Source organism: Daucus carota, chromosome 4 (genome assembly GCF_001625215.2).
Source record: "Daucus carota subsp. sativus chromosome 4, DH1 v3.0, whole genome shotgun sequence".
In the NCBI taxonomy this organism is placed as follows: domain Eukaryota; kingdom Viridiplantae; phylum Streptophyta; class Magnoliopsida; order Apiales; family Apiaceae; genus Daucus; species Daucus carota.
In genome coordinates, this window is record NC_030384.2 from 44,777,482 (window position 1) to 44,803,337 (window position 25,856).

The 25,856-nt window shown below is 35.1% G+C and overlaps 4 protein-coding genes across 4 annotated transcripts; 2 read left to right on the top strand and 2 right to left on the bottom strand.

Annotated features, from left to right (window-relative positions):
• Positions 1-766: 766 nt before the first annotated feature.
• LOC108217719 (uncharacterized) lies at positions 767-2,917 on the bottom strand. The gene is made up of 4 exons (XM_017390600.2): positions 2,585-2,917; positions 2,337-2,392; positions 1,841-1,914; positions 767-1,711 (listed from the first exon to the last, which is right to left on the bottom strand). Exons 1-4 carry the CDS (start codon positions 2,798-2,800, stop codon positions 1,020-1,022), a joined length of 1,038 nt encoding a protein of 345 aa, XP_017246089.1. The 5' UTR covers positions 2,801-2,917; the 3' UTR covers positions 767-1,019.
• Positions 2,918-4,990: 2,073 nt separating this feature from the next.
• Positions 4,991-7,321, bottom strand: LOC108216013 (uncharacterized). Its single transcript, XM_017388663.2, has 2 exons — positions 7,190-7,321; positions 4,991-5,860 (listed from the first exon to the last, which is right to left on the bottom strand). The coding sequence occupies exon 2, from the start codon at positions 5,850-5,852 to the stop codon at positions 5,184-5,186; it is 669 nt and encodes a 222-aa protein (XP_017244152.1). The 5' UTR covers positions 5,853-5,860; positions 7,190-7,321; the 3' UTR covers positions 4,991-5,183.
• A 5,474-nt stretch (positions 7,322-12,795) lies between these two features.
• LOC108218833 (bZIP transcription factor 17) lies at positions 12,796-16,838 on the top strand. The gene is made up of 2 exons (XM_017391955.2): positions 12,796-14,770; positions 16,167-16,838. Exons 1-2 carry the CDS (start codon positions 12,901-12,903, stop codon positions 16,610-16,612), a joined length of 2,316 nt encoding a protein of 771 aa, XP_017247444.2. The 5' UTR covers positions 12,796-12,900; the 3' UTR covers positions 16,613-16,838.
• Positions 16,839-19,027: 2,189 nt separating this feature from the next.
• On the top strand, positions 19,028-22,112 carry LOC108216707 (exocyst complex component SEC15A). Its single transcript, XM_017389540.2, has 2 exons — positions 19,028-19,228; positions 19,468-22,112. The coding sequence occupies exon 2, from the start codon at positions 19,479-19,481 to the stop codon at positions 21,846-21,848; it is 2,370 nt and encodes a 789-aa protein (XP_017245029.1). The 5' UTR covers positions 19,028-19,228; positions 19,468-19,478; the 3' UTR covers positions 21,849-22,112.
• Positions 22,113-25,856: the final 3,744 nt, after the last annotated feature.

Consider the following 25,856-nt stretch of genomic DNA (forward strand, 5'->3'; position numbering starts at 1 on the left):
ATAAAGTAAATTAAATGTGGTAGCTACACTTTTATGTCCAACAAGTTCAATGATTAAATGTTTTTTTTTATAATCCGGTGTCCAGACCAGTTTTCGCGCATCTCGACTAATTCGAAAAACCGTTAGCACACTCGTATCACACACAGCTGGTATCAATGACAGTGCACTTACTTCCGTACCTTCCGGTGAAATAAGCCCGCATTATTAAAGTTAACCATGTACATACATCATAGAACCTAATGATATACAATATTACAACAATGTACAACATAGTAGTTCTAGCAAAAAAAATAAAGTAGTCGTCGAAAATAACAAACATGGTGTTAAATCCAAGTTAAAAGAAACAATTGTGAGTAGTATATACAAAGAAGTTGTCATCGCCGCTGTCATATTTAAGATGTCTGCCCCTCAATACTAATCTACTATTCACCACTCTTTATTATATAAACGCCCACACAATAACTGATTCCTCTCTATTGTGACCGTTTCGACATTGCAGATCCAAAGAACAAAACGAGAGCTCATATATACCGGCAGGGGCTGACCAGGTTTGATCCAGGTGCCGAATCGAATATGAAAAACAGTATTCATGTGTGTACTGTTGTGGACAGTACGCATGCCTGTACTGTGCTGATGGTCTGATAGGCAAATAGAAAATATAATTCTCTTGCATAATCATGTTCAAGTACTCGTTTAGTTACTTTTTATTAGAAGCGATGATAGACATATGGTACAATTTATAATCGAGAAGTCTAACATAATTCCGTTCTAGTAAATACTCGTTTAATTACTTATTACTAAGATTCGGTAACAGACATATGAAACAATTTATAATCTAGAGTCCAAAAAAGAAAAAATGAATACTACCCGCCACAGGTAGCTTCAAAATAGCACCCTTCGTTTGGCTTCTCCACAGCTCGGCCCCCACAGACTTGCATCGGAAAGTTCAAAATAGACGACACTTCACAATTTTCCTTCGTCATATAGCAATCAGTTAGCTAAAGAGAGCTGTTGCTGCATTAATTATCATCCGCTGCTACTACAACTGCATTGTTCGTTTGGTTGAGTAAGCTGCTCAAACTCCTGGCTTTCACCACACCAAGCTTCATCCTCTTCTTTTTCACTACTAGTGGCTTCTTCCTCGCTTCATCATTATAATCCTCATCGTCTGCATCTTCCTCCTTGTCCTCGTCGTTATCATAACTACCATCCAACATTACAGTTTCCTTGTTATAATCTCGGTCTGGTTGCACCCCGGATGAAGAGACCGCTACTTTCTTGGCTGGATGATTATGATTGGTAGTATTATCAATAGTATCCTTGTGAGGTGCAGCAGCAGAAGCCGCAGTAGGCATCTTGGCACGGCCTTTGACGTTGGCCATGCTTCGAAGCCTGCCCTTGCCTAAATGATGCTCACACAAGGAATAGCCCACTAGTGTTTGCTGGCAACACCTCCATCCTCTTCCATTGACACGGCTGCAACGTGACCCCTCCATGATTACACCCCCTCTCTTGCTGGTATTCTTAACAACATTCATGTTATGCTTGGTACAGTTGGTATCATCATTGCCTTTATCTTGCTCCCTATCATTTTGTTGCACGCTAGTAGCACCGCAATTCTTATTAGTCTTGGACCTCATCCTCTTCGCCTTCTCCAACATCGGTGTTTCTTGGCTTGATTTTTCCACATCGAGCCCCTTTCTCTTGTTCACTGGTATATATTTATCCACATCAAACCATCTTTCATTAACTAAAACGCAATTGCATTATCATAACAACCCACACAGCTATCTACAATATTTATTGCAAACCATACATGTTGTTCATATATATTGCATACCTGGGCGAGAACTTAACGGTGTCAAAGAAACAGTTTCTTTCACAGGCGCAGCAGCTGAATTGATTTTTTGTTTCCTGAATTTATGTAAACATACCAAACCAATGAGAAGCTCTCGACATAAACTCAACACAAAAACTAACTACACCCTTCGTACATAAAATCATGAGAGGGAGACGGTGCAATGTACACACATACACTACCCAGAGGAGGAAATACATGCGATTTGAATGGATAAAGATGCTTGCTGAGCATCATTCCCACGCTAACATGCACGGACACATGATCTTTAATTCTTTCGAACAATACAAGTGAACGAAAATGGACAGCAACAACAAAATCGAGCAAATTAATTCAGATTATATATGTATTGAGTATTGACACAACCTGAACAGTATCTCCACTTACATTAGACTTGTATATTGTGCACTTTTTGCTAATATATACAACTAGTTGAAGGCATTATAAGCAAACTTTTTCGCTTTAAACTTTAATTTACCTGGTACCAGCGCCATTTTCTTGTTGCTCATCTTTAGATGCGTCCTCCAGCTTAGCCTGTAATTCATATACGCAACAATAATAAGAGCTAGTGACCATATACAGTGCTTGGTGCAATTCTTGTGGCTTAATTAGGGGTCTTTTTTTGAGTAATAGTAAAATTAAAGTAAATCGGGGAAAACAATTAGGCGAATAAATTGTGTGTGTGTGTGATAAGACACTAGACACCCACCAAAGTAGAAAACATACCTTTTGTTTGGTCTCGAATTTGTGGCTAGTATTTCCGAGGATGTTGGGTGGGTGGTGAGGCGGCTGATTAGATGGATCGGACGGCTGAGACTCAGTGATGGGTCTAATTGGGTGCAACTCGTGTGAAGTCGTTGGTTGCACCAAGTGCTTCGGTTGGGGATCTGAGGTTGTCGGAGACAACGTAGACGACAGAAGTAGACGCTTCCTGATCCTCATCGATATGTATGTCTATGAGCGAGAGAGAGAGAGAGAGATTTGAAAATACAAGAGAATTTGGGATGGTTTTAAGTTTTTAAACAAGCGGCACAAAAGCTCCTCTATATCTCTCTAGACAAAAATAGTACTCCCTCCGTCCCATTTAATTCTATACACTTTTCTTTTTTGGATGTCCCACTCAATTTTATACATTTCAAAACTTTCCCAAAATAGTCAAGTTTTATAATATAAAAATCCCACACACCCACTTCTTTCAACTATTTTTCCAAATCTATCAATTATATATTGATGGGTCCCACTACTTTACCCACTTTTCTTTCTCTTTCTTCCTACTTTACATTACTTTATACACTTTTCTTAGTCTCCGTGCCCAGTCCATATGTATACAATTCCGAGGGACGGAGGGAGTAAATAATAATTTAATTTTATTTCTTCTCTCTCCAACTTTAATTTGTTGCACCACACAAAAAACCATACCTGCTGCGGTACGAATCGAAATAACATGAAGGAGGTGACTGGCAACCGGTGACGGTGACCGGGGAGGACGAGTAAACAAGTACGGAGCGTGACAGGGTGGATTTATTTAGTTGGGACAGATCAATGAAAATGATGGGATTGGGATGTGAAGAGAAGTAAACAAGGGGATTACTTTTTTATTTTTATTTTTATTTTTATTTTATTTAGCTTAGATAATTATTTTACGTTTCGAGATAGCAACTTCTGGGCCCCGCCGGCCGCAACGACCAAGATACCCTTCTAGTACCGTCGAAATTTAACCTGCACAGATTTCTGCTACAATTTAGACCAAGCCCAAAGCCGAAACTATGATGGATGTGTTAGTCCATGGGCTTTTAGACCTTCAGGCGGAGGAAGACTATATTAGGCCCAAGGTGGTCGAGGCCCTTGAGTGCTGTTATTGTTTTATAAATATTAAAAATAATTGGAAAAGTATATACTTAAATACTTATATCATTAATAAAATATTAGTCCTGATACAGGTTGAGTATATATTTGTATAATTTAATTTTCATTAAGATACATAGTCAACATGATGAGTTATTTCTTTCTTAATTACAGTATATTTATTTTTATAGAAAGAGAAATAGTTTAGGAATTTTAAAATAACTATTATCATCTTAAGTTTACAGTTTAGTTCCTTTGTTTTTGTGTGCTAATTACAGATTACTTATTTCATTGTTTTCAGATATAGAATCTCATGAAATAAATTAGAGAAAGTTTATGATCAATAATTTACAGATTAAAGTGCATTAACATAAAAATTTAACTCGCAAATAGTGCAAGCGTAAGATCATGAGCTACCAGATTGTCCGCATCAGTTGCTGATGAATGATCCACTGCAGTAAGCAGGATTTGCAGATGAGTGATCCACTCCATGTAAAGCTCAGCACTGCAACAACTGTCGTGGAGAAATAACATTTCGGTTTTGTGGATATTCATTTACTGAAAACTAAAACGTTATGAATAATTTTTCGGCGTATACTTAACAATTGAAACCTACAAGTCTAATCAGTCTGATATCAGAGTAATTCATCAAACACGCAGATAGATCAACTAAGCAAACATTTCGAACATTGCTTGCAAACATTTCCAAAATAGCTTTTTACAAATGGAAGTTTATTCACGAAACTAATATCAGGTCAGATAGGTTTAAATGAGGCCATCATCATCTGCAGTTGAAGAATATATAACTCCACAACCATCTCTTCTGCAGTCAGTTCATTCACCAGTCACCACCCCTCCTGTATTCCTGACGCTGATGTTCCTGAAGCTGAAGAAGCATCATGATCCTCTTCTAATGGTTTCACCTCATTAACCCCACCATAAATTTTTCTCACCAAATTGTCAGTCATTACAAGAATAAAAAGAATGCTTCGCGTAACTCGAGTTCAACAATTTGCGGCAGATCTTACAAAACTTGTCAGGGCCTTCACCCTCTAAAAATTTTACCAATTGCAATATAATCCCTCAATTACCATAATTATCATGCAGGACTACTTTACGATAGAATTTTGAAATTTATAATAGAAGCCAGCATAGTCATCCAAAGAAAACTGTAATATTAGCTTTCAAATTTCAATGTATAGAAGAAGTTCCATTATATCTACTGAATCCAGCATAAACTGATCCTAATTTAAAAGGCAAACTGAATATAAAATTGTCGCCAAAAGGTAAACATTAAAATTCCATTATCATAACATATAATGTCAAAAGAAACACACAGACCAAGCTATATTCTCTGAGAAGGTATTTTGATCGATTATAAATGAACTCGCACTTAAACGAGGAAAACAATTCTCAAGTTCTTACTACTATAACAAGACTGTATATCAATAGATAGGCAAACAAGAGTACAACTCACAAATTAGAACCTTTCCGCCAATCTGGAGGTAACAGCTCTTAGTTTTGAATAAACCTTCCCAGCAGGGGAACCTAAGATAAGACTGCAGAGGGAGTCTCTTGCAATTTTAATGTTAGCAAAAGATCCTAAAATGTGAATTTTTGTGTCGGCAATCACAATACGAGTCTTTGTAGAGTTTTCAATTGCAAACTTAGTTTTACCCCCTTTTCCAGACAACCTCCCAATTGCACGGGAGAGGTGTTCACCTCGTAGAGTTTTGACATCCTTGATTTCAAAAGATTCAACATAAAGCTCATCCAGCCGCAAAAGGGCAACAGCATCTATCACGTCAAAGCCAAGCATGAAGGCATGGACAAAGTCAGCTGACTTCTGGAGGTTACTGATATCAGGAGTGTCTGATCGAGTCTTTAATTCAACTTTCCTCCCCTTGAGATTCATACGGATATCGACCTTCATCTGCTCATATACAGGACTGTAGATTTCCATCCAAGCTTTCTTGAGAGGTGTGTACCGATGTGGCGGAACAGAAACCTTGCGAAACTGCACTTGGCCATTAGATATCTCATGTGCTTTCAAAGGCTCAAAATTGGGCTTCAATGCCGATGATACACGATTGGCACCGGATTGGCCTTTTTCAATTTCCATAGAGGTTGTACCTTTTTCGGATTCCATATTAAGTCCTGTTAAGGTGTACCACAATAGATATATTAAAATAATATTAGTTCACCGTGTATCAATGATTTAAATCCATACTATTAAGTGCTGCGAGACATTATGGTAAGTCTACAAACAGATGCAACAATCTAAAAAATGTTCTTGTCGCCAGGGTTGGACCCAAGATTTTATTTTTACCCGGGCTATAGTTTTTTTTTTTTACGCAAATTCAATAGAAAGCACTTAATAAATGTGGTCCAGTATATAAAAGACCTATCTGCTAAACACATTCTACTGCATTTAAATAAAAATCTGTTGGCTTAGCTAGTAACTGAGCTTTGATAACAAAATAATTTTATTTTGTGTAACAATGTCGGTAGTCAGTTAGTCACTATAAATCAATCTCTTAAGTAAATTTAAACAATGACAAATCTGGAGAAGGATGTGGTTAAATGATACGAACTTGAAATTCTCTTTTGGTTTCACACTTAATAACTAAAATCTCTCACATCCTATGAATCGGGTCTCCTTAGCGTTCCTTTAACTCATCTTTATTTCGCTTAAATGTATTATGTATTCATATTAGGCAATCAAGATAATACATGCCGCATACAACCATCAACCCGTAACTAATTTCACAAACCACAAACTAATTTACTAATTCTACACACTACAAACACAATCAAAAAAACTTACCAATATCATAAAATCCATCAAACCAATAGACAAAATTAAGCAATTACATGAGTATTGTTACCACAGAAGTTCAAAGTCTGTAATTCACAGAGTCCGCTCTGGAAGCCAGCCGGGAGCGTATTAGTAGTCCACATGACACAACCTAATTTTTGAGTTTTGGTGTTCTTTCTCAGTTTGGAAATTAATTGTATTTGATCTATTTGCAGGTTGCAGCATCACCTGATTTATTTTGGGCACATGACTAATACTTTTGATTATTCTGTTGTATGGGTTATTAGACCGTTGCCTATTGGGTATTTGGGTTAGCAATTTCAATTATTTGAATCATTTGGACAGTACTAACACATATATAACAGGGCTCTAAATATTTTCTACAGGGCTACAGGAGAAGTTGTCGCTCAAAATGACTGATATCAAACTGTTACAACTCTTCTGGATAGACCCAAATTCCCACAGGTCATTAATTATATAAATTAAGCTAAAAACATATTTACACTAGTCTGCATACTAATCAAGAAATCTAAAAAACTAACATCTGATTGACATACTTTGCGAATAAACAAATCAAAAAATTATCCAGGACTTCCAACCATAGATTCCAGGTAAAAATATCAGAGAGAAAGAGAGATTACGAATATAAGAAAATCAAATATGAATACCTGGAAGATTGAAGCTTATGAAAGGTCTGGCACTTAACCGCAAAGCTTCAGGACTCCTGTATCCGCGTTTTCCAGAATCCCTCGCTCTCCCTCTCTCTGATTCTGTAATGAATTCTCGTGTAAGTGTGTAACCTAAACCCTGAAAGGCTGCTTAGTGGACTCGATCCAGCCCAATAGGTTTTTTACTTTTCAAGTCTAATTGTTATACCGCTATACCTGGCCGCTGGGCAAACAAAAGAGAGATAATTTCGATCAATTGCAATTCTTGTGATAGTAACATTAGGCCCAAATCCATATTTGCCTTCTGGTTCAAGAGTTGGGCTTTTTAATGCATTGTAGATTGAGGAGCTCACACAACTGAATGTGAAACTTTCTATCTATTGTTTCTTCGATTTTTGCAAAGTTGGAAAATATGTAATTATTAAATTCTATAATTTATTTTTTTGAACAAAAATTCCATAATTTTTATATCTATGTTGACTGTTGAGTAACTTAATTTCGTGTAAAAATTTCAAGTTCGCATTCCACAATTGTTTAATTCAACAGATATAGGAAAGGTGATCCGATCAATCAATATCTATGTTCTAAAAGTCGGTGATTAATCATTGGTTAATCCCTGTTCCGTAACTCGCCGAACTGATTAAATCTCCGATTAATCACCGACCAATCCGATTAATTCCCGATCAGTTCAATTAATCCCAGATTAATCCTTGTTTCATAACTTCACCGATTAAGTCTGATTCCCGCTTTTTGCAACACTGATCAATATATAAAAAGCATAGTCTAGTTTGTTTGTTTTTTGATAATTTATACTTACATGTCTTATAAATAATTATCCGCTGACTATTCTGACACTTCTCAAGATAAGAAATATTTGAACCCAAATGATAGTAAAAAAGAGAATAAAGCCATGATTTGGGTTATCGAATCGTGCATGGCACAATTCGGTTTTTCTAAATCTGAAGTAAATTAGAATCTAATAAAATATTATCTTGTGACTTGCTGGGTGCACATGCACTTTATTTGTTCTTCTGCCAAGTAACATTTTTATTGAGATGGTTAGGCACAAAAACGTTAAGTATCAGAAGTTGATGTAAATAACACAAAAAGCGAATCTTTTTATGTATTCGTAAGTCGTAACGGGTAAGTAAACAACTCTCACCTGCAACCGGCCAGATCTTTGTATAAAAAACAAAGGCCAGCACTCAGCACTCAGCAGCTTGTCTTGTGAGTCCAGTAGTGGTTGCTTCATGCTCACATAGCCACATGTTTTTAACCCCCTTTTCCTTTGATCGTTTATTTTTGTGATTGAATGCGATTTATATATTTCTGATTTGATAATATTTAAATTCATGAAAAATCTAAAATAAATAAATCATGGTTAAGATTGACAATTTATCCAGCCCAACAAAAAATTGAGATGGGTTTAATCCCTTCGCTACAAGTTAGAAAGCGGTATTAGCGACTTAGCGTATTCCGGTGCTTAGAGCATTCACCAGCGATGGTAACGGGTCGGGTTGGGTCGGATTTCTTGAGATCTAAACCCGATCCATTATATTTCGGGTTGGTTCGGGTCCGGGTCCGGGTCTGAAAGATTAAGATCCGGATCCGATCCATCGGGTTTTTTTAGGTTTCGGTTTGGGTTCGGGTCTAATTCGAATATTTAAAAAATAAAATTAAATAAATATTAAAAATTATATATCTATAAAAAAATGTGATGATTGATTTTTTTTTAATTCAAGAATATAAAAAAGGGTTTTACAAGTTTCGTCTAGTACAATAAACACGTGAAACATATTAACTTAATTGTATACAATCATTCAACTTATCATTTATATTTTATATTTTTATTATATTTAGATTTTTTAATGTACAATAATTGAGAAAAATATTGATGAAATGAATATAAATTCTGTATTGGGCATATAAAATTAAGTAAAATATTAATATTCATACCTCATAATTCATAATATTTCAATATATATATTTTACATTAAACATATAATATATATATATACATATATAATATTTTGTATCAGGTTTCGGGTTCGGATCGGGTTTCGGGTTGGGTCTCGGTTCGGAATACCTGATATCCAGATCCAGATCCAAAAAATCGGGTTCGGGTAGACCCAATCGGGTCGTAACGGGTCGAGTATCCATCGGGTCGGGTGAAACTGTCATCCCTAGCATTCACAATGGGTTCTCCATCCCTATCCCTATTTTCTTACTAAATTTAGTAATTCTCTAAAATTATGTTGATGAAATTAAAAATCTTCTACATCTTATTACCCATCCTATCTTACCCCATCCCTATATTCAATTTTATATTACTTCATTTTCTCTCTTCCATCTATTATCTAATCAATTATAGTTATAAACAAAAGTAAAAAAATGAAATAAAAAGGAATGGGGAATAAATAGTAAGTCCCCAACTATGGGGTTTCAGTTTTTGTCCTTAAAACTAAACCCCATTTTAGAGTTTCTCATAGAACAACAATTTAGACTAAAAGTTAAAAATTTCCCTAAATTATAATGACAGGGAAAGTATGGGGAACCTAATAGGAATGCTCTTAGTGAGTGTTTGACTATCCTAAAATAAGTTTTTTAGTTTGTTCAGAGGTTTTATTTTATATAAGATTGTCCACCAAATATAGCAAAATATATCAAATAGTTACCTTTATTCAAAAAAAAGGTAGTTACTTGATCTCCATGATGTCATTTGTTTTTACCAGAAAAAATTCGAATTTTATTCATCTCTCAAGTCATTTAATAAAACCTAATGAAACTCATAGTGGACATCTCCCACTCTCCAAATACAATCGGCTATTGAACATTTTCTTCCCGTTAAGTAATGAGTGATCTTATTCGCTGACCGTTTTAAAATTTTAAAATACTTTAATATATATCATTCAGTTAATTTTTCAAAAAAAAAAAAATGGCGATAAGCTGTTGTCATAACGAAATTACTGATATGTTAACGGGATTCCGTTAACTTGAAAATGCAATCAAATATAACACTGATATTCCCATTCAAACTTTTTAGACTATCTCAAATGTAATTTTAATTGAGATGGAGAAATATAAACATACAGCTACTTACTCAAGTGAATCCGGTCAATTTATGTATTAGGTTAGTTGAAATATAGTCGGTTTATGTATTAGGTTGTTGAGAGTGAGAGACATGATGCATTGTACAAATTCACAAATGCTAATGTGTGGGGGTTTAAAAAAAATAACATAATAATATATAATAGTATTTTAGTGATTTAAATGAGCGGTCGTGGAGATCGAGTAGCTACTTGATATATTTTGCTAAGTTCAGTGAATAATTTGATATAAAATCCGTTATTAATTAAGAAGTTATATATAAATAAAAATTATTACTCGACTTATAAGTTGAGTTTGAATATTTTATTAATAACTTAAAGCTTTCTTATTTAAAAAATCCAACAATTAAAAACGGTATGTTTCTAATTATAGTTGTCTATTACCCTTGCATAATCAAATAGTTTCAAACACTAAAGATATCGGTGATGTTCTACAAAAGAAAATTTACATTACCTTTCTATCTATATTATTTTAAAATTAAAAAATATATAAATATTGAGAGTTATCAAATAATATATTTTTTCTTACAAATGGAGAATAAAAATATATAATTTATGATTAGTTAAAAATAAAATAATATACTCTGAATATCTTATATTAATATTAAAAAATACTTATAGATGTATGATAAACTAGCAGTATATAATTTCTTTTACATATTTATATTGTGTAAAAAATATTGTAAGAGTTATATCTCTAAAAAGAAATATAATTGATTGGTCAATAATAATTAATTAAATTTTAATATATTACTATAGATTTTTTCCTATAAAAAGATATAATAATGAAAATCAAATAATAAATATAAAAATTTAATCTTTTTTCCATGCAAAGTTGAAAGTACGGATTGTGGAGAACTGGAGATGAATTTTGGTAATAATTTTACGCAGGAAAAGGAAAAAAAAAAAATAATAAACAGCACACGCGGTGGATGCTTAAACGTAACGTCTTTCAAGTGGGAGGGAGGGAATTGGCGTGCAGTACCTGTTCCTTTGCGTATGGATCCAGGAAATTGCATTCTTCCTTCCCATCATTCTCCCTTCTCGCTGTTGTTACACGTGTATAAAATATAATTATGACGCCCATGTATTTTCTCTAGTCCCTTCTAGGTTGTTCTCATCGGTATTGTTTGTTTGTTTTCTACGCTTTATTTCACCTCGTCTGTTTCTTCGTTTTTTCTCCATTTTATTTGACCTGGTCTCATTCTTTTCATCCACAAAAAATCACCTTTTATTAGTCACAAAAAATAAATAAAAGTCTACTCACGACTAAACTCTAGGCGATGTATATATATCTTAGTGGCGTAATTTCGATAATAGCAAAGCCATAGGAATTATTAAATATATTAAGTGTAAATCGTTTTTTTAATTTTACAACATGAATATTAAAATAAACGAAATGGATGAGTCCCCACTTCCCGCCCGGGATTTGTTTCCCCTTTCTTTCATTTTCATTTATAATTATTTAGAAATCATTAAAAACAAAAGCGATAGCTAAATATTTTATGAAAATAAAAAGAATTAACTTAATTTTTATAAATTAAAAATAATTTATATTATTTTTAAGTCAAGCTATTAAGAAAAAAATAATATTTTTATATGATAAATTATATTAATTTATAAATATAAATATATTATTATAAACATAAATATTACTGATTATCTTTTTGAAATTATGTAATATTTGAAAATTAGGTATTGAAGTAATCGTATAAATTTTCATTCTGTCTCCAGTTTAAAACCAAACAAATTTATATAATTCAGCATCATTTTTTTTTCTTTTCTTCACGATTTTTGTGGGGAATTCGTTCTGTTTTCTGAGTCAAACCAAACGACGCTAAACGCTAGCCCAGTTTCTGTACTCATGGATAAACCAGATGGGAAGAGGAGTATTAATTAGTTATAATCTATATTCAATATGTATCTCCAATATATCTCACTTATTGTATCATAGAGTAATTAATAATTACTCTACTACCTACCTGCACTATATATAGGTTCCGTTTCTGAATTAGTGGTTAGCTGTTAACGAGTTAAATTAAATATTTTGACTAATTGATTGAATTAGATGTTTTGATTAACGGATTGAATTAACTGTTTCTCGTAAAACTGTTTGGTAAATAATTGGTTCATTAGCTTTTTTTGACACAAACAAAAACCGATGATCCAAAAACTCCACAAAATAGCTTTTTCAGAATTAGTCTTTTGAATTCAAATTTCAATTTCAATCCGTTAACTATCAAACACTAATATTAACTTATTTTAGTGGTCAAATCTCTAAAATACCTTTCCAAATAGGACTATAAGTTTAGAGAAATATATTAAAATAATCAAAATCTAAAATCTACTATCTACGGACATTAATAAGTTTTAAACGGATTGCAATTTGTGAAAGTAGGATTTGATTCTTTACGAGTGAGATTGTAATAATAATAATCCGTCAAAAAAAAAAAAAAAGATTGTAATAATAAATGCCCCTCACTCCCTTATCCATAATCAATACGAGCAATATTTAATTCATTTATAAATCTCACTATTTAACAGGAGTCCCACTGTCCCAGTCAAAACCCTTGATCCGCTTCACAAACCCCAATATAATTCCCCATGGCGGACCAAATCGCCGCCGATCCGATCTCCGATTACGACGGCCTCGTCGTCCCGCCGCTCGGCGACTCTTTCTTCTCCGACGACATCAACAACTCCCTTCTCTTCCTCAACGAAAGCGACGACGTTTTAAACTTTGACTTCACATTCGATGATATTGTTAATCTCTCTAACGATACCTCTAATTTTCGTGATTCCAGCTTGCCTGATTCTATCCCGGTAAATGTTTCTTCCGATCCGGATGATTCCGGGTCGAATACTGAGTCGCCCGAGTTGACTCACCTCTCTGATGATCCTAATTTTAATGTGGCTGGGTATTTTAATGCTGATGGTGATAAATCTGGGGATAATTCGTCGGCGTCTGTTCCGAAATGTTCGGATTGTTTGTCGGTTGAGGTGGTTAGGGTTTGTGATGATGCGAGTCAGGTGAATGTTTCGTCTTCGGATTCTCGTGATTCGTCGAATGAGTGTGAGAATAAGGATGTGAATGGTGGTGGTGATTCGAAGGTTGAGGCTCTGAAGATGGAGTTTTCGGGACCGACGTCCTCTCAGGGTTCGGATAACTGTGAACGTTCGGTTGGCTCGTCGATGAAATTAGATAAGAATTTGGTGAGTGATGTGGTTGATTGGAAGGTTAAGTTGGAGGAGCCAGGGAAGAATGGCCAGTTGTTAAAGAGGAAGAAGGAGGATCAGGATGTTAATTCCGACTCGACTAGGACTATTAAGTATAGGAGATCAGCTAATGCTGGTGCTGCTGCTGTTACTACTGATGAATCGAATGTTATTAGTGAAACGAATGATGACGACGAAAAGAGGAAGACGAGGCTGATGAGGAACCGGGAAAGTGCTCAGCTTTCAAGACAGAGAAAAAAGCATTATGTCGAGGAGTTAGAGGATAAGGTAAGGGCAATGCATTCTACGATACAGGATTTGAATGCTAAGATTTCGTATATTGTTGCAGAAAATGCTACTTTGAGGCAGCAGCAAATGAATGGTGGTGGCGGTGTGGGTGTAGGTCCTCCTCCGATGCAGGGGATGTATCCGCATCCACCAATGGCTCCCATGGGTTATCCGTGGATGCCGTGCCCTCCTTACATGATGAAGCCGCAGGGATCACAAGTGCCTTTAGTTCCTATTCCGAGGTTGAAACCTCAACAATCGGCAGTCAAGCCTGTTAAGAAAGAGGGTAGTAAGAAAAATGTAGGTAAAAGTAAGACTAAGAAGGTTGCAAGTGTTAGCTTTCTTGGTATATTGTTTTTTATGTTGTTGTTTGGAGGATTAGTTCCTATGGTAAGTGTAAAATATGGAGGGATTCGAGATGCAATTTCTGGTGGTTCTGGATATATTAGGAACATAATTTATGATCAGCGTCATGAGAGGATCTTGATGGTCAATGGAACTAATCATGAATATGGAGCTAAAGGTTCAGATAATAAATATGATGCTTGGAAGGATCATGTTGGAGGAACAGAGTCAAATATAAAGCAGTCCGGTTCTGATGAGTTTGCTAGTTCAGGAAATGCTAGTGACCCTCTTGTTGCCTCTTTGTATGTTCCAAGAAATGACAAGCTTGTGAAGATTGATGGAAATTTGATAATTCATTCTGTTCTAGCTAGTGAAAAAGCCAAGGCATCTCATGATGATGTAAAGGCAAAGAGTGACAGGGAGACCAGCTTGGCATTGGCACTGCATTTGACCCCTCCTGTATCTGTTCAAGGAGCAGGGAAAGATGATGAAAGACAGTCTCATATATACCGCAGTACAATCGAACAACAAAGGGCTCTTGCCTCGGGTTCTGGCGGTAAGGATAATTTGAAGTCAACACCAGCCAATGGTAAATTACAACAATGGTTCCGCGAAGGTCTTGCAGGTACACTCACTACATATTGGCTTAGTACTTGAGTTGTTTTTCATTCATTTATTTAAGTTCATTTATTTTAGATTCATGTTAATGTGTCACTTTGTTCAGATTCAGGGTGATGTGTTCATTTTTTAGATTCGCGTTAATGTGTTCATTAAATTTGGATTTAGGTTAATCTGGGGATATACACTAATGTGTTCATTTATTTTTGATTTACGTTAATCTGGGAGTATTAGGGTAAATGGTAACGGTCTTATCTATATGCCTCATATGCGCTTGTAGTAAACAAATTTAGCAGTTTTGCATGCTATTGTCTTAAAAGCCGGGTTAAATTTATATTCTGTGACACATAGTAATCTAAACTAGTTTCGGAATATTTAGGACTGCTAGCTATTTCTTCATTTCACATTGGGCTTGAATATCAATTTTCTCCATGCATCTATCAGGCTGTGCTTTCATAATTGTATCTCCAGAACCTTTCTTTCCTAAACCAAATTAGTGTTTAGTTTTCATTCTAATCCAACAACCTTAAATTCTAGTTTCTTTATGTTGTCAGACCCAAATTTATTTATTTATTTATACTGGTCATGCGCATGTCGTGGTTATCCTATCAGAAATTAATGTTGTGATGTTATAGTGATGTTTAAATGGTAGTACATGCAGCAGGTATATGAAGATGTTTTCTCATTGTTTACCTGTATGGCTATACCCTTGAATAACAATAAGCATTGGCAGACATAAAGTACAGGTCTTCATTGTATTATTAGTGTCTAATTTAGAACAATATAACAGATGTATTCCTTAATCAGTTCTGCATTCCTGCTGCTTTCCATATTTTGTATTGAACGCATGTACTTGCTTCAAGCCTTTGAAATTAAAGAATATAGACATAAATTTTTCTCTTAGTTGAGTCCTGTGAAACTTGTGAGATTTGTATCACGAGTGATCAAACTATTGTGCCTGCCCTTTTTGTCTGGCTTGTAATATTGATACCAATTCTGAATAGTGTCCTTCCAATAATACCTATATTTCTTATCCCTTTGAGGATGAAAGCTGTATTTTGTACTCTTTGTGGTCTTAGGTTAGCTTTTCGGAGGCTCTAGCTTTCCTGCTTTGTCAACTTAACATGTCAAGTGAATCCATTGTGAAATTTAGAAATCTGTAACATTGAGTTCTCAATTTTAGAAGTCAAAAAGTTCAGTCAGTGATTCAGTAAATACATAGAATATACCTAATTATATGCTACATAGTCCTGGTGTGTGAGAAACGATGTAAAAGAATCTATGTGGGTATTGCTTCAACTGGTGTTCAGTTTTTGCATCTTTCTTCATTGTGAGCATATTCTTATTATGGTAATCTAGCACGACAATAATACTTGAACAAAATTTTTTTGTGCGCTTTGTAGGGCCAATGCTAAGTTCGGGCATGTGCACGGAAGTATTCCAGTTTGATGTATCGCCGTCCCCAGGAGCCATAGTACCAGCGACTCCAGGCAGTAGAAACATATCAGAGGAAGAAAGGAAAAACTCTACACACCTCATTAAAGGAAGGAACAGACGGATTCTTCATGGTCTTTCTGTTCCTCTTACCGGATCTGCCAATAACATCAGCAAAGAAAACAACAGGAGTAAAACACAGAAAGAAAAGTTCCACAGTAATAGTTCAGTTTCTCCTATGATTGTTTCCGTTCTTGTTGATCCAAGAGAGGTCGGTGATGCTGATGTTGATGGTACTATTGGGACAAAGTCCATCTCTAGGATATTTGTTGTTGTGCTGTTGGACAGTGTTAAGTATGTTACCTACTCGTGCATGCTCCCCTTCAAAGGGTCTAGTCATCTAGTGACAGCTTGAGCAAGACGGAAAAGAGTTCTGTTAGCTGCTTATTATAGTCTTATACAGAGTAAACTTATGGCTGGACCAGAACCCAGTTTTGTAGATAGAGATCTATCAATAATGGTCCTTGTAACTTTTATGGTGTCTTCATATACATTTTGGAGATTGTATAATTGTTACTGATGTATTCCCTGAGGTGGCTAAGTTAACTAATTGGAAAAGTTTACCTATCCATTTCCATAGAGCTTTGCCTTCTTTTTTTTTTTGAAAATAGTTTATTTATAAGTTGGTATTAGTTGATTCCGGCTGAGAATGTGGAAGGAGATGTTGTGGTTGGAGTGAGAGCGATGAGAAGGATATGATAGATGTTATTTTGAATTTGAATCTGAGCGGAGAAGAGCTAGAGGTTTAATTGAGTGGCGGAGTGGAAGAGAATGAGCCGAAAGCCATCCAGGTTGTTATTAATCGAGGAGGAGAACCAATTGAGGAAAAGGATAAAAAAGAAGGGGACGTGCCAACAACTAGCACCGCCTCTCTTCCGGTGATAATTTATTTTCATGACTGTGGATTCGTTCTTTATTATTGCCGTACGAAGCTTTATGATGATGTGTGTCATCGTTGAGCTTTTGGAGTTTTGGCTATTAGCCTATTATTCGTGACAGAAATGGTATCTTAGACCGTCTTGTAACTGTTGTGAAGGTCAGTATAGCAATGAAGGGGCTTCATGGGAGGAAGGGTGCAGCACTTCAGCAGTTCAGCTTTTGACATGCTTACACTGTTTTGGCATTTAAGAGCATCTCCAACGCAGGGCATCTGTTAGCTTTAAAATCTACGTGTCAGCCCATATACTTAAAATGTAAAAAAAACATCACTCCAACGCAGAGACCTTTTAGCAATATTTTTAGATGCCGAGAAACCAGCACGTTACATTTGTTGAATGAGTGTCTGTCATCTATATAATATCCACATCATTTTCTTTTAAAATTTAACTCAAAAGAAGATTTCACTCTGCTCCAACCTAGGTGTTTATATAATATTATATATGTGTTATAATATTATAATTCTATTATATATATTTATATAAAATTTTAATTTTATAACTTAATTTTATGTATTGTTAAGTGTAAAAATATTTGGAATAAAAAAATAATATAATAAAACTAATATAATAACTTATATAGTTATTTAATGTCAATTGTGAATTCTTAATAAAGAAAATTAGAAAATGTTTTACATAATATAAGTAATTTTTGTTAATTAGTTTTTTCAATTATTATTATTATAATAGTATCAGTATATATGTTTTTATTATTATATTTTTATTTTCACCTGTATTAAATAAAAAAATAATTAACTTTTTATTTTTGATTCTCTCAAACCTTTTTTATCAAAAAATAATTAGCCTAAAATCTTTCACTTTAACTTTGATTCTTGCCTAAAATCATTTTTACAATATCTAAATTGAAATATTTAAGGTACTATTATTATGATTGCAAGTATAGCTGTACTATTTATGTTTTTTATAAATAATATTGTTATGTAATATTATGTGAAAATGTTATTTTATTGTCAATCTAATTTTTAAAAAATTATAATATAATAATATTAAAATGTTAAATATTATAATTAATCATTATTTATTAAATATATTATTTTGTTTTCAATAATACATAATAAAATCAAATAAATTATTTTATTGTATATTTATAATTAACATTTAAAATAATATTTTGAATATAGCTAATGGTTTTAGCTAATACCCGCTGGAGCAAAAATCCTTACAGGCTCAAAAATTTTTTTAGCTGATGATATTTTAGCTAACAGTTTTATCTTTAGCGTTGGAGATGCTCTAAGGGCGCATAATATAACTCGTTAAGTAATATATTATGTGATCAAATATGAGTTCAAGTATTAAATTTTTTTTTTTTTTTGACTAATATGACTTATAGCCTTACAAAGTGAGTATCTGTTCGAAGATATTCTCGGGGTGAGCCAGAGTCGAACCCATAACCTGGGACGACAGAGAATAAACCCTTAACCACTGGGCTATCCGATCGTGCTCAAGTATTAAATTTTTAAAATTGTATTTGTGGTTGTTTTTGGTTGATGAGTGGTGAATATGATTACAACAGTTATAAATTGTATTTTTAAAAATATTAATTTTCCTTAAAAAATTTTGAAAAGATTTCGCGAATATTTTTGAAAAAAACCCTTACGCCTAAAGAAAAATAGCTAAAGAAAAGTAGTAAAAAGTAAGAATGCTCAGATTACTGTAACTGGACTATGTTTTTTTTAATTAAAAATAAAATTATTAGTTAATATTATATCACAAAGTTAGATAAATTTTAAATATTTGCTATAGTTTTTTTTTATTACAGTATCTCATATATAATTTGAAAATGTTGAATTTTATAACCTTTTTTTTAATCAAAGATTAGTTATAAACATGAGAGCAAGAACGAAATATGTGAGCTGATCCAACAACCTCGAACAATCTGCCGCTCTTATGCAATGTTAATCTTTGTTAAAACTGTATCATTCTCCCTTAATATATATCTCATGATATTCACCCGCTGAAGATACACAAGGGATGATCAACGAGCCAAGAAAGCGAGCCCTTATGTTTTCATTGAGGTGACCTTTATATCCCATTTAGTATTTGCCAGTTATTGATCTAAATATTTGTTTTAGAGTTTTTTTATTTGATTGCTTGATTAGGTAACTCTGATGATGATTTTGTTTTATAATTTGTTCTATTGCTGTATAATTTCACCTAATGTTGTAGTTTGATTACCGATCATGTCAATTTTACTGATCAATTTATATTTAATGATCATATAAATTTTGCTAAGAATGTGAAGAATTTTATGTAGAGATTAACACAATGAGTGCAAAACCACCTAAGAGGAGGACCGTAACAGACGAAGGTGTTGATACAAGTGAAGATTCTGTTCTGGTGACACTGATAAGTAATGGAGAGGATTTGGGACCTATGGTACAACTTTCTTTCGAGAGCGGAAAGCCTGAAACCCTACTTCACCAGCTTAAGAATGTTGTGAGGAAGAAGGAGATTGAAATTGAGGAAATTTGCAAGCTTCACTATGAGGAATTTATTCTTGCTGTTGACGAGCTTCGTGGTGTGCTTGTTGATGCCGAAGAGCTAAAAGGTGAACTGGCTAGTGAGAATTTTAGGTTGCAAGAGGTTGGAAGCAGTCTGCTTTTTAAACTTGAGCATCTACTTGAATCTTACTCGATCAAAAAGAATATTAGCGGAGCACTTAAAATGTCAAAGACTTGTTTTAAGGTGTTGGATCTTTGCGCTAAGTGTAACACTCACATTTCTGAAGGTCGGCTTTACCCTGCGCTAAAGGCAATTGATCTGATTGAGAAAAATTATATAGAGCATATCCCTGTCAAGAAACTCCGGAAGCTAATAGAGCAGAAAGTGCCAGTAATAAAATCTCATATTGAAAAAAAGGTCACTACTCAGGTAAATGAATGGCTAGTTCAAGCAAGGAGCAATGCGAAGGATATAGGGCAGACGGCAATAGGATATGCTGCTGCTGCCCGTCAGAGGGCTGAAGATGTGGTATCCAGTCAGAGGAAAGCTGAGGAACAGAGTTGTATGGGTTTGGTAGATATCACATATACATTAGAAATTGAAGATTCTTCAGAAGATTCTCTATTGAAGTTTGATCTAACTCCTTTATATCGGGCTTATCACATCCACACTTGTCTAGGAATGTCAGAGCAGTTTCGTGAGTACTACTACAAAAATCGATCACTACAGCTGAGTTCAGACTTGCAAATCTCCACTGTTCAACCATTCCTTGAATCACACCAGCCTTTTTTGGCAACAATTGCAGGTTACTTTATTGTTGAAGATCGAGTCCTAAGGACGGCTAGTGGATTGCTATTATCTAACCACGTTGAGACAATGTGGGAAACAGCTATCTCGAAAGTAACTGCTGTGTTGGATCAACAGTTTAGTCGCATGGATATTGCAAGCCATCTTCTTTTGGTCAAGGATTATGTGACTCTGCTTAGTGCAACCCTCCGACAATATGGTTATGAAGTGAATACGCTTCTTGAGAGCCTTGGCAGGAGTCGTGACAAATATCACGGGCTTCTAATATCCGAGTGTGAGCAGCAGATTATAGATTTACTTGACAATGACACATGCGAGCAGATGGTAATGAGGAAGGAGTCAGAGTACCAGGCAAATGTCCTCATGTTCAACCTCCAGACTTCCGATATCATGCCAGCTTTTCCATATATTGCTCCATTTTCTTCTATGGTTCCTGAGTGCTGCCGCATTGTAAAATCATTTATTAAGGATTCAGTCAGTTACCTGTCTTATGGCAGCCAAATGAATTTTTTCGAATATGTGAGGAAGTATGTGGACAAACTATTGATTGATGTATTAAATGACGCTATACTTGATAAAATTCAAAATGGTGGTGCGGGAGTGTCTCAAGCAATGCAAATTGCTGCTAACTCAATTGTGCTTGAAAGAGCTTGTGATTATTTTCTTCAGCATGCAGCCCAACTATGTGGAATTCCAATCCGAGCAGTCCAGAAATCTAGTTTATCAGCCAAAGTTCTTCTCAGAACTTCAAGGGATGAAGCATATCTAGCTCTTCTAACTTTGGTAAACAACAAACTGGACGCGTTTATGGCACTTACTGACAATGTGAAATGGACTTCTGATGACTTGCCCCAACATGCTAATGAATACATAAACGAGGTTGTTATTTACCTTGACACTCTTCTGTCCACTGCTCAGCAGATTTTACCTCTGGATGCTTTGTATAAAGTTGGTTGTGGAGCACTTGAGCATATTTCTAACTCTTATATGGAAGCTTTCCTTAGTGATATTATTAAGAGATTCAATGATAATGCAGTAACAAGCATCAACTATGATCTGAAGGAGCTAGAAAGTTTTGCAGATGAGAGGTTTATGAGTACAGGGTTGAGTGAGATATACGACGAAGGTAGCTTTCGAAGCTGCTTGGTTGAGATCAGGCAGTTGATAAGCCTTCTCTTGAGCAGTCAGCCTGAGAACTTCATGAATCCTGTAATACGTCAGAGAAACTACCATACGTTAGATTATAAAAAGGTGGCAATGATCTGTGAGAAGTTCAAGGATTCCCCTGATAGTCTTTTTGGCAGCCTTGCAAACAGAAACGCGAATCAGAGTTCTAGAAAGAAATCGTTGGAAGTATTAAAAAAAAGGTTAAAAGATTTCAATTAATACTCGCGATAATTTTGAATACGAAGTACATGAACTATTCAGTTATCTATTTCCATCTTTGTAATGAGTATTATTATTATTACTTAAATTGTAGTCTGAGTTTCTAGGTGGCTAAATAGAGCTGAGAGAATATAGTACCCTGCTACATGTATTTTGAAAATGCTTTGCATGAACTGCCCCCCACCTGAGTGAAACTATCACTCTGGTATTGCTTTCAGTTTATGTTCTTGATTGTCTGGACAATGTTGTGGTTCTATTTTGCACGTTTTTTGCTCTCTTTTTTTGCTTGTATAGTTGCGGTGCATGAAAAGAGAGCTGCTTTAGCATCAGCAGTTGCTCTACTGTGTCATTAACCTAACATAGAAATTTCAAAGACAAAGAAGAGTCTGTTGGGCTCAATTGCAAGTATTGTTCACTTTCTAGTGTACGTGAGCCAGGTATGGTCTAAACTCTAGAGCTATAGTTAGCACATCTGGTCTCTCTGCCTGATTATATATGCTAGGCATTGCTGCATAAATTCCTGGACAAAGTTATAAAGATAAATACTTGTAAAGATATTAAAATACACCAAAAAAATACTACATATGCTCATATCTTTTATTTCTCATACCTTATCCTAGCAGAGAATACTTCATTGTAAGTTTGTAACCTTAACAGAGTTGTTCACATGGAGACCATGGTTTCTGTTAATTGAAGCTTCCCGTATACGTTTATTGTCTATACTTGTAGATATAGCGTCAGAAACTCAAAAAGGCTGTCTTGTAGTCTTGTGATAATTAAGCTGCTCTTGTGAATAAATATCCAGGTTTATCTGCAGGGAGGTCAAATAAATCAACATATGTGTGTTGATTGTTTTGGTTGTTTTATTCTATGACATGAATTTTCTCCCTAGTCGAGTTTGTGAAATTTTTTGAGACATGTTTCAGGTATCATGAGCCATCAAAATGTACTGTGCTTGTCTTTGTTGATGGACTTTTTATGTTAATACAATTTCTGGATAGTGTTCTGACAGAAAGGGGGGATATTATGAGTATTGCTGGGGTCATTTTATCGGTTTGTCAAGAAAGGGGGCTGGTTTAAGTCTGATTGAATCAGAGAGTTTTGTTCTACTCTGTCATGTGCTTATTTGTGTTAGTCTGAAGTAGAAAGGCTGCCTGGCAGGAGATTGGCAGCTTAAATCTTCACTCTGGGGATCTCAAGTATTATGTAGGAGTGTAATTAAGGTCATAAACTAACCGAGTTAAGTCGAGTTTTTGTCTGGCAAGTTTGGTGATTAAATTTATCGAACACATTTTGTTGTTCAAATTAGAGTTCGTTAAGAACTAACCGAGAACAAAATTTGCATTTTGATTTTTGAGAAGCTTTACAAATGGCAAAGTTTAGCAACAGTTTCTAATAGCACGTGCAGCAGCTCGGTCTGCAACACGTTTAATTTCTGTAATTATGCATTAATTCACCAGATAATTACAAGCTGAAAAGCAAACTAAAGATAACGACGGAGCTTGAAAAACTCTCGCATTGTCACGACACGATGAGTAATATATTATTATGTTTATAGTGCCATATGATTTTTCCTTGTATGTGAAAACTTGAAAGATTGCAATCTAGTTCATGTGAATCATGTCTATATCTACATGTGTGGCTGTAATTAAGGTCCGTTAATATGATTAGTATCTTCATTAATGACCCAATGAAACAAGTTTAAGTAAAATCTGGCTTTGTTACCGTCCACTACAATTAGAGAACGAGGCACATGACGATGAGAGATTAGGATTACACTAATCTTCTGCTTTATATTGTTAATCTTCGCCACTACTTGATTAACCAATTAAAAACAGGGACAATTCAATAAGCTTTTATGTTTAGATACGCAAATATATTATTAGTGTTTTGATGAGTGGAGAGACACAATTAATTAAGTGCATGTGTAATCCTATTTTGGTCCAACTAATGAAGCTGCACTTTGCTTAACAGCAGAAGAGATGTATAAACCTGCTCGTGCATTGATCACGTAAGAGAAATAATAATTATATCCATTATCTCTAATAAATCTCTCTTTATCTATAAAAAGCAATTATGTGGCAAAAAAAAAAAAGGCAATTATATATGGCAGGTGATGTGCTTAGTTTCTTTTGAATTAACAATTCATAATTGAGATTAGCTAGTTGTTCACTCAAACGTCTACGAAAGTTTTGTGCTACTTTGAGTTTCGTCCTTTTTCAAAAGGGACGTGAATTCCGTCGGGGCAGATCTCGACAATTAAAAATAGATTTAGATACATCCTTAAAAAATTATATATAAAAAAATATAAAAATTTAAGACCTACGTTAGGGATTAACGCGGCACAATATTAAGAACATCTACGAAAGTATTAGTTGAAGTAATTTACTAAATTGAACATGTAAAAGATTATGTAAAAGTTATTAATATATGATTGGATCATGTAACTCATTGTGATAATTGACTATATCTTAACAGTAATATGTTATTATTTTCAAGTTTATATTAATAAACTAAAACTAAACCCCTATAGTATTTGTATGTGCGTACATAATTGCAAAAAAATAAAAAGGAAAGAAAAAAAAAAAGCTTGGTATCGTCATCTCTTAAAGAAGTTGAATCTTTGACCATAACAATTTGCTCCATCTCGAATCAACATTTTTTTGTTAATTATTGAGTAGCTTTAGACATGAAAAGGTTTCAATTAGAGAATCGCTTTGCATGGATGCATGACAAGTAGCGAAGCTTATGGTTGGTTGATTTGTACTGATATTTCTAAACCTAAGAGAGATTGACGAGTGAGGGTTGTAAAATAGAACCTTTCGCTTTTATAAGATAAAAAGAGATGGAAGTAGCAGTGACGAGGGGCCAGCTTTCGGTGTAGTTGTGCCTGGATTTTACGAAACAAACGAATGCAATGCACATTATAACATATTATATTTCTGGTGTTTTGGTCTCTCAAGCTTTGTAAAAGGTCGTTGTACTAAAAGATAAAGAACGCTTGATATTAAATCTGGATTATCAATCGGAAAGAACGAACCAGAACGTCTGATCGAAATGTATTGGGGACAAAATAGAGTTCATGTAGGAATATAATTAGGTTTCATGTATAATAAGCTTTTGCATCACGGAATCTTCTTTCACAATTAGAATCTGTTAACGGAGGAATTTGGTAGTTAACAAAATTTGAGGTTCATGGCCGGAATCACGATCTATGACGGTGGCTGAGCGGTGGTGATGAAATTTGAGGGGTGGCTGAGATTAGGGTTTCGAGTTGCCTCCATGTGCTCCCAACTCGTGTCCCCCTAATTTGCCTACGTACCCCTATATTTATAGGGGATCAAGCCAGTACGTAGTTCTTTTCTCCTTAGGAAACCTAAACCTAATAGGATTAGGCTTCCCCTTCTGCTATCTTCCTCCTGAAAGGGGCCCAATACGATGAGGCCTAGTCTTGGGCCTTGTAGACTCTCGAGCACCCAAAACTTACCCCAAATGCAAGGGCGCTTCTCTACTCCCCGACAGGGACAACCCGCCAGACTACAGAGATAGAGCCTTCCAGGGTGTATCTTCGAGAAGGTTCCACAAGCTCCCCGACAAGGACAACTCGCCAGACTACAGAGCAAGGCCTCCTCTAATCTTCATTCTCTATCTCCCAAGGAGGGCAACTCCTCAGACTGCAAGGTAGAGTCTTCGACAAATTAACAGTAGGATCTATACACACCCAAGGGCGTCCCCCTAGGTAAAATATGTCCCCTTCTGCCCTTCAAATGACGATCTTTCTCTGTAATCTTCAACTTGGCGCGCCCTGAAAATAAGGCGCGCCCTATCTTCTTGAACTGGTCTCTTCTGACTGACATGGCTAGTTTGGGCTTGGTCCAATATTGAGCCCATCATAGTCTTCTTTTATGGGTCAGGTCTTCATGGTGATTTTTGCGTATAACAACTACCCCCCAATCTTGGTGGCATTGAAAATGTCGACGAGATCTTGATGTCCTTCAGCCCCTGAGA